General features: G+C 50.1%; 1 protein-coding gene across 1 annotated transcript; it reads left to right on the top strand.

Moving 5' to 3' along the window:
* Positions 1-1,679: 1,679 nt before the first annotated feature.
* On the top strand, positions 1,680-3,044 carry LOC131268902 (uncharacterized). Its single transcript, XM_058271199.1, has 2 exons — positions 1,680-2,750; positions 2,823-3,044. Exons 1-2 carry the CDS (start codon positions 1,680-1,682, stop codon positions 3,042-3,044), a joined length of 1,293 nt encoding a protein of 430 aa, XP_058127182.1.
* The last annotated feature ends 5,995 nt before the right edge of the window (positions 3,045-9,039 follow it).

The following is a 9,039-nucleotide window of genomic DNA, read 5'->3' as shown; positions in this document are numbered from 1 at the left end:
TACTGGCGGTTGGTTCTTGCCGCACTTTTTTGACTATTCTTCTTTCATAAACTGTCTGTAGTAGTCTTTTTCTCACAGTTCGTGGACTATTCTGCCCTCTTCGATAACACGCTGGACTATGTCACCAACTTTTCGCTCTGAATATGCTTTGCAAGACAGTTCGTAATTCGGTTCCTCAATTCAACGCCAGTTTCCATTCTTCACTCCTTCGTTTCACAACAGAATTCAAGAAAACTACGCGTGAAACAAGTTTGGAAGCTGTCCTGAACCCCGTATGCCATAATTACCTAAGCTCACTTGATCAGTTTTAAGAAAACTGTATGATTATTAGCTTATTTGTGATGTTTTAGCAAAGATATTCCAGCTTAGAACATGGTATTTTAAGTTTTTGCCGAAATTGAAATGGTTACTTACCATTCAAGTTGCTTGTTCCATTTCTTCAGCGAGTTGGATATTTTAGTAATAACTTCCTATGTATTAGAAGCCATTAGATTGCTTGAAAGAGCCTCACCGCTATTTCAGTTCCGGCCACTGGAACCTGGCTGAGACGTATCCTCACCGCATTTACCGTCTACAGTTCACATAGAGCTCGATTGCCGATTGGCTTGCTGCCGTTGCGTCTAGGCACATAGACCTCATACGCAATTGCGCGCTCCCGATCGTGACTTGGATTGATCTCTCCGGAAAGGGGCAACGCCGATGTGAACCGGAATTGTGCGCCGTTTTCCAAACCCCTCGTGCGGTACGGTCGCGCTTATTCTCCATCGACCTGCAAGTACACACAGTTGGGAAGCGGCGGGGACTTCCGAAGGGCATGGGGAAGGCAGGATCTCGTGATCCGTCGCGGAAACGGTCCTACCTAAAAGGACGAGAACGAGAGCGAAGCGGGGAACAGAAAGTGTCAGCAGAAACAAGGACCCCTGTACGTAACCGAAGTAACATACATAAGTGCAGCACCGGGGTCGATTGTGTACCGGGAGTAATCATCAGTTGGCACGGCAGGAGTGCGACATTCTAGAAGAAGAAGAAGAAGAAGAAGAAGAAGAAGAAAAAAGACCACAACAACGAAGCTAACGTGAAAGAGATGAAGGATAAATATAATAACAGTCAAAAGTAGTGAGGGAAAACGGGAGGCACTGCATCATATAGGTATGAAGGGAAAGATCACATCAGTTGTGTGTGCATGTGTGTGGGGATTTTTTATTCCCGTGTATAGTTTCCCTCGTGGGCCTCGGGAAAGGAGACAGCTGATCGGGAGCGCCGGTATTATTTAATATCCCTCGGAGGCCGGGTGTTTTTTCTTCCCCCGGGGAAGTGGTCGACGCCTGCCCTTGCCGCAGCAAGGAAGGTAGCGCTGGGCACGCGACACCGAGGCAGAACAAAAACAGCCACGGTGACGGCAGCACACGGAACCAGTGTTGTGCCACTCCCGGAGCCTCGAGAATCGTTCGAAGCGGTCTATCTAGCGTCCATCTTCCAGAAGTTCAGACCGAACGCAGTGAATGGTGGTGTTGTGATAAGTTCCAGTGTCGGAAGTGAATGTCCAAGTTTGGAGAATCTCCAACCACACGCCTGGTTGACTGAGACTTCGATGTTGAGTGCCTGAAGACGATCGCTGCTGAATTGGAGGAAGTCCACCCTCGTGCCTCGGTGCAACCACAGTCAACGCTCCACTCAACATGCTGTCCGGACCGTCGGCGGCGGGACCGCAGCCCACCGGCACGACCATCACCGTGCGCAATCTCGTCACCTCGCTCAACCCTCTGAAGCGGATGAAGCTGAAGGAGAACCAAGCGTTCGCGACCGCTCACGCGCCCTCCGAGGAGCTGGTGAAGCGCAAGCTGCCGTTGGGGAACTACGTCAGCGCCGCCAACATCATGCCCACCGGAGGGCGCAACGCCGAGGTGCAGTTCCTGCTGCGGGAGAAGATGTTCGGAGCTGTACCGTCGGTGGATAGCAGCAGCAGCAGCAGCAGTGTTGGGGTTGTCGGTGGCAAGGGACGCAAGCGGAACTCGGGCGTGGAGCAGAAGGGTGCCGCCTCGGCGGTCGAGCGTCGTAATGCGCGCGAGCGCAACCGGGTCCAGCAGGTCAACAACGGGTTTGCGGCCCTGCGCCAGCGCATCCCGGACGAGATTGCTGAGGCGTTCGAGGCGGGAACGACGGCTCGCGGGATGCACAAGAAGCTGAGCAAGGTGGAGACGCTGCGGATGGCGGTGGAGTACATCAAGAGCCTGGAGCGGCTGCTCGAGTGCTCCGGTGCAGCGTTCACCGACGAGGTACTCCCGAGGGACAGCCAGCTGCCGGCGACGCCGCCTCCGGAGCCGGTCGGCCATCCGACGAACTTCTTCCTTGCCATTAAGCCGCGTGTCATCGGGAAGCCGAGCGGTCCGGTGGCGGGAGTCGCAAGCCACGCCATGGAAGCCGGCCCCCTGGAGGCCGGGCTCGATCAAACGCAAATCACCATCATCAACGGGCATCAGTACATGCGCATTCCGGGTACGAACACGTTCCAATATCTCGACCCGGAGCGCCTCTACGACGAGGACCTGGAGTCGTCCACCGGGCTGGACTTCAGCGAGGACTCCGGGACCCGCGGGCAGCTACTGCTCGACGAGGAGGATGGCGCGGATGAGGAGGAGGACGTCGACGACGAGCTCAGCGAGTCGGCCCTCGCGCTTTCGCCGCAGAGTAACTTCACCCCGGACTCGGACGGGAAGCGCGATGTCGACTCATTCTATCACGCACTACCGGTTGGGTGCGTCCCGCAAGTGGGTTCCTGTCAACAACAACAACAACAACAACAGCAGCAGCAGCATCAGGAGCCAAAGCCACTTCCAACGACGGCCGGCGAAGACCTCGGTTTCGATCAGCAGCAGTACGAAGACCTGATGCTGATCAAGTCCGAGCTCGAGGACGAAGCGGACCTCACCGAGGACCCGGCGTTCATCAGCTGGATCGAGACGAGCCAGCAGCTCCAGATCCAGCAGCAGCTCCAGCAGCAGCTCCAGCAGCAGCTTCAACAGCACCAGAGCATTCTGGACTAGGCCCCGATAAGACCATCACGCGCTGCCATCGCTATCAACTCCTACGATCAACTTCCGATACCCGGTGTGGTTCTCTATCGAAGAAAATCTAACTGACCAACCCTCAACCTTCAACTCCCGCGATCCGGCAGGTCTGGAAAACGATGCCTTAACGATTGACGCCCGAAACCCGTGTGTACATAGAGCTATATAACGACCCAATTGTTTATCACGTTTATGTGTAGTATTTATTTTATGAGGAAAACCACCTAATTTATTACCCGATTGCCTTGGCGAGATGCCAGAAACCAGGAGCAGCAAGGAGATTTTGCGTAGACGACGAGGAAGAATGAGCGCCATAATGTCGAAAGTATACGCAAATGTTAGAAAAAGGAGAGCTTCAAAATTATCGCTTCACCGTTAGGCTGTAAACGTAATTTGCTTATGACCAATAAAGGATTTATACATTGAAAACAAAACTAAAACCAACGAAGTACTTTTATAAAAGATTGTTCAAATGCATTTTTCTGTTCAGTAGACACAGATAATTTGGCTTTGCTCAAACAAGCTAAAGCAGGCACGGCCGAAAACAGTTGCTTTAATCGGAAATCTACATTATTTTCATCGAACCTACCATGGCTACGGCTTACCGTACAGCTCTCCCTAAGCAAACATTTCATTCGTTCAGCCTCCGGAGGAGACGGAGGGAAACCGGGGGCACGGCCGGTTTCGATCGGCGAAGGGTCTAAGCTGGCATGGAAAATATGTACATGCTTTTTAATAAAAGAAAATGCGGCGAGCGCCAGGAAGAGACAGCTTCGCCCGATGCCAACTCGGCCACAGGAAAGGGATCGCTGCGCATGGAAACATTAATCAAGGACCCCTGCGTGCGAGGCCGAAACCCTCTGCGGAACCCCTCGCGCGCTCGACTCCCAAAAGGACGTATACATAGCCGCGCACACACACACACGCACGCACACAGATGGTGGAATTCACACGATTTCATCAAGGTGACGTGCGCCGCTAAGGTTCCGTTGGTATTCCCGGCCGCATTCGGGAACGTAAAATTCCGCCAATTGTTTGTTAGACCGGCCTCGGTGAGGTCCTGTCCCGCGGGGTTGCGGCGGTTGCGGAGAGATTTGCCTGTGCGAGATTCGGGAACGAGATTTGTCTCGCTGTGCCTATCAACACACACACACACACACACACAGCACACAATGGCGAGTACGAACCCTCGCGCGGAGTTTCCACAGGACTCATGGGTCCTAGCGTACCTTGGTTGATTTTCTCTTGACGTTAAATTGAATACAGGGGCGACAATGCAGGGATTGCTCGAGGAGGGAGAGGTGGCGTGGTCGCGGGAAGGGGGATCGTTGTGTTTGGCGCACGACTTACGGCAAAACGTGAAGTCGCTTGAGCAGGCTCTGGAGCAACGACTCATGATTTGGTGCTATCGGTATGGATAGATACTGACGTTTTCTGAAGAGTTCTCTAGAGCTAATGACTAGGTTAATATTTCAACGTGTTCTCCATTTGAAGACGTCTTAATTCTTGATTTAAGAGAATCAAACCAGATGTCTGGGATATGTTTTGCAATACCACACTTATTGATCCTTTACTCATGAATGACGTCTCCACCAAATTATCAGTCGAATGTCAATTGAAAGGAATATCATATTATATTGTGTTACCCGGTTGACAAAAATTCAAATTTTTTGCAGCTGTCATGTAGTACCAGCAAGTTTTTCCATGGCAGATTGCTGGGACTCTTGCTGGAACTACATAGTACCAGCAACAATGTCAATTTCTGTCAACCGGGTATTCTTTATCTGTCAGAAGTTTTGAACTATTGGGATACTTCGTTTGCTTTTTCTCCAAAGCCAAGTTTCATCAATGAAAATGTTTCTGCTATAAATCAGTTCTATTCCTATAAGAATAAACGCTTTAACACGCAGAGGACAACCAAGAGAATCGCGCTGGCAATTGGATTAGCAATCGGGAATGAAAATCAAGCAAAGACGCGTAGTCTGAATATGTTTATTCAAGAATCCTGCTGAGCCTTTCATCGACGCTCTAAAGGATATACGCAGTCCTCCAAGATCCAAGGCTTTGTTTAGTCGCCTATACTTTTACCGACTCTCTTTTTGACTGGGCACCCGAGAACGGGACACTAAACTCCGGGTCCTGTCAGGAAGGGGCACCCTTGTGGACACGCAAAAGAAAAATTCGGGACTAGGAACATCGTTTGGGGAACCCTACCGAACACCAGCCCAGAGAGAGAGAGATTGTGAAAAAGGCCAGAAATAAGTGCTAGCCGGCGTACACAATGGAGCACGGTAAAAAAGGACGCGTTAAGCAAAGCATGGAGGGACCAGCGACAAACACACTCACACACACCCATGAATACCCAGGACCCTAAGCCCCGAGGAGTAGGAACGAGCAAACGAAGGAAGCAAAACAATAATCAGCCAGAAAGGTACAAAAAAAAGGAATCGGGCATCATCATCACCATCATCGTCATCGTCGCCGTCATCAACACCATCATCGTGGTCCTGTTTGTTCTGTTCGATGTTCGGTCCTCGATCCTCCTCAAACACCCTCCGCCATCGATGTCAAGAAAAGCGTGCCATCGAACGCCGAGGCACACGACCCAGCCAGACTCTCGACTCGACTTCGTATTTACCTCGGGCGCAGGCGCTGGGAAGATTGGCAGCTGAAGCCTCAAGCGGGAGGTAAAGCAAGATCCACAAAAAGGACGAGCAAGAAAGGGCGAGGGAGAGAGTGAGAGAGAGAGAAAAGCATGACGGGGACATCCAGTGGAGGATGAGCCGGCAGAAATTAAGGCTGGACCCTTTCTGCTCGCTTGGGGTCTCAGGGTTTATCCGTTTTCGTTCGGGACTTGGGACTGTCTTTGCGCGCGGAATAATGGATCGAACCGTCGAGTCGCTAGAGCTCACCAGGGAAATGGATATATCCATCGATACTTACAGCATGTACTTGATTCGAACGCAATCGAAGTCGTGGTTGGTGAAACATCCTTCGAAATTTAGTTCGTTATCAGTCCAACTTTTTTGCTATAAGTGAGGACTCAGTCCAACACGTCTATCGACAAACACAAAGCATGCGAATAGGGAAGAAGAAATCTGCAACGATTGTAACGTGCACGTTCCAGATCCAAATCAGGTCCCACCCATGTCTTGAGGTAGGCGTTACCTTCATTCTTCAGGCCGAAGTCACCAACCAAAACTGTATCAGATCGGGCAAAACGAAAGGCAACAAATTATTCCTCCCATTGCGCAAAGCAAAAGGGGTTCGGTCGGCGTCGGGGTCCGGGCATCAAATTTCCGCCGTGATTCGGGCGGAAGTCCTTCTGGGTTCACTTTGTGATTTTGTCGTTCAGGCCGGGGTTTTGCCTACGTATGATTTAGCATTTACGTTTTACCGGTGCGCGCACCTATGACACCGGAAGTGGGACGGCGCGTGCAGAGAAGTAGGAGGCGCACTCTGCCACGTGCCGAGCGGGGACACAACTCGTGGGGGCTGTGAGTGTGAGCGCGTGCCGTGCGCGAGAAGGATCCGCGGAAGTACCGGAAAGGTCCTTTCTTTCCCTAGTTCACCCTTCACCTATGCGAAGGATCGCTTCCGTCGTGACGTTGGCTAAAGGGTGGTTGTGACTTAAGGAGGTACAGTTCAGCGAAAATGTTGATGAAGTACACACGCACGCGGGTGCGGTAACACAACATCCAAGGAGTTACGTGGACCTCAGAATTTTGTGAACCTTAAGATCAACCTTAAAAGCCCGTTCTTTCTAGGCAATCAGACGTAGTCAACAACGGAAGTACTTGATCTTCATCCACGAGGTCCTGGATCAAAATTTGAAAGGAGCCTCGTTGGATATGCTTTCCACTCTCACATTCTTCGTCCTGTACTCTCAGGTGACACGACCCAAACGCCCCTATACACACACACGCTCACGTGCACCAGAAATACCGAGGTAGGAGCCCAGGACGACCAAGTCAACGCTGCGTGTCGATGCTCGGGAAAAGGTGCGCCCGCGACTTCGGGGCAGATGTTTTCGTGCGCCCTCGTCCTGTTTTTACCGTCACTGTGTGCGAGCGCTTGTGCCGGTGGAGGGTGCCACACGTCCAGGTGTGTTTCGATCGCGGCGATCATCAGCAACCTTCAGGTCCTTGGCTCCTCCAACAAGGCCTCGGATCCTCCACTCCAGAAACGGAGTGCGAGGCAACCGAAAGGCAAATACTTTCCAAACTCATGGCAATAAACGCGTATAGAAATGTATAACACGCCGATTGGAACAGCTCCTCTAGCCGAGGACGTGCAGCAATGCAGGCCCTCAACCCTTCCGTCGAAGCGCGCTGGTTTTTTCCATAATCAAGGTGGCGGCAAAAACAGGACGCGCACTCCGAGAACAAGCGCTTGTCAAAACAACCCATCCAATCATGCGATTCAATAATAGTCCCCATCCCCTCCCCCTCTACCCTGGATCGATGTTGGGCGTTGATTGGATTGGGTGATTATCATTACGAGGCTTATGAGGCTGCCTTCTGGCAGCGGCATCCTCCGTACGCTAACTTTGTTGTCCGGGTGGGAAAACGATATCGCCATTAGCTTCCAGCACATTGGCTCGGTCTGGATAGCCGGAGTTTATCTTCAAACGAGGGCTTTCGGCAACATCAACAGAAAGTTAGTGAAAGCAAAAACAACAAACAGCCGGTTCGAATCAACCAAGCTGTGTGCAGACATTTCAATTCCCGAGACAAACCGCTTAGTGACATTCAAACTGGAGCAAAACGGATTTTGAGCAACTCACTTGCTCGTTTGCAACAACTCTTTTTGGTTTTGATTAAATCTTTGCAAAAATCACCCCAATACATACCCTAACACTGGCAGAATCGGTATTTTTATTTCATTTTTCTTTTTCTTTGCTCCTTCTTTGTACCCTTACCACCGTGTTATCATCTTTACTAGTATTTTATCTGTTTTTGGTTCTACGATCTACTTTAACAGAATGCAAACATGTTTCTAATGTTTGTTTGTTGATACAACAATAGTGATTTTGAATGTTGCTAAACACGCCCAAGTGAGCGATTGAACGCGTTAGGATTAAACAGTTCCTTTAACTTGTGTCGAAACAAGAGTTGAAATAAACTCGAAATAGATTTTTCAATCAAATGAGAGCTCAGAAAAAGAGTGCAGAATGTGTAGTTAGTAGTAATACAGTTTTATAAAAACCATTTTAAACAATATTCTGGAAACACAGCAAACTTTTGAAGTAAGTACATTTGAAAAATATTATTGAATGAAATTGAAAAATTGAACAAAACAACTTAAAACAAGAGTTAAAATACACACGAAATAGTTTCGGTAAGAGTTAAAATATACACGACTAGTAGCATTGCTGTTGAACCGTGTTATTATTTCCAATTAATTTGTTTTATATCATTTATCCTTTCTTATCTACACCTTAAATGTTAACTCTATTTGTAACCGCTACATTGTGATAAAATAAAGCAAGGAAAGAGTGAGAGCACTTCCGTTCGCACCGAATGTTTGTAATTGATTGTGCAAGGGCCTCCAAAGCGCACCAAACCAAACAGAGAGTCAATCAAATTTGGCTCTTCCAAATCGATTAACGTTCGTTACCGGATCTTAATCTTAACTCCCTCCACATTGCGACGACGTGCGGAACGCGCTGCTGGATCTCGGGTCGAGAAATAAACGAGCCCAGCGAGCGAGTGAGTGCGTGCCTGTAGTTTTGCTTTTATTAAAGGAGGAGGCAACCGATTCGCTCCGATGGAAGCTTCCAACGCCAACGGCACTCGGTTGCGTTCGCGTCTCCACGCGGTTGTTGGTTGTTATGTTGTCCTCCCGGAACCTGCGTGCCGCTTGCTGTCATCTCGCCCGCATCGTCCGGTGCAAAGTGCAGCAGCAAGTGCACGGCGCGTGTGCATCGGAACCCCGGCCGGGATTTGCGCGGGCTCGTGGGGTCCACGCG

This window comes from Anopheles coustani, chromosome X, assembly GCF_943734705.1.
Source record: "Anopheles coustani chromosome X, idAnoCousDA_361_x.2, whole genome shotgun sequence".
NCBI lineage: Eukaryota > Metazoa > Arthropoda > Insecta > Diptera > Culicidae > Anopheles > Anopheles coustani.
Note: the sequence above shows the minus strand (reverse complement) of the source record. Positions and strands in the feature narration are given on the sequence as shown.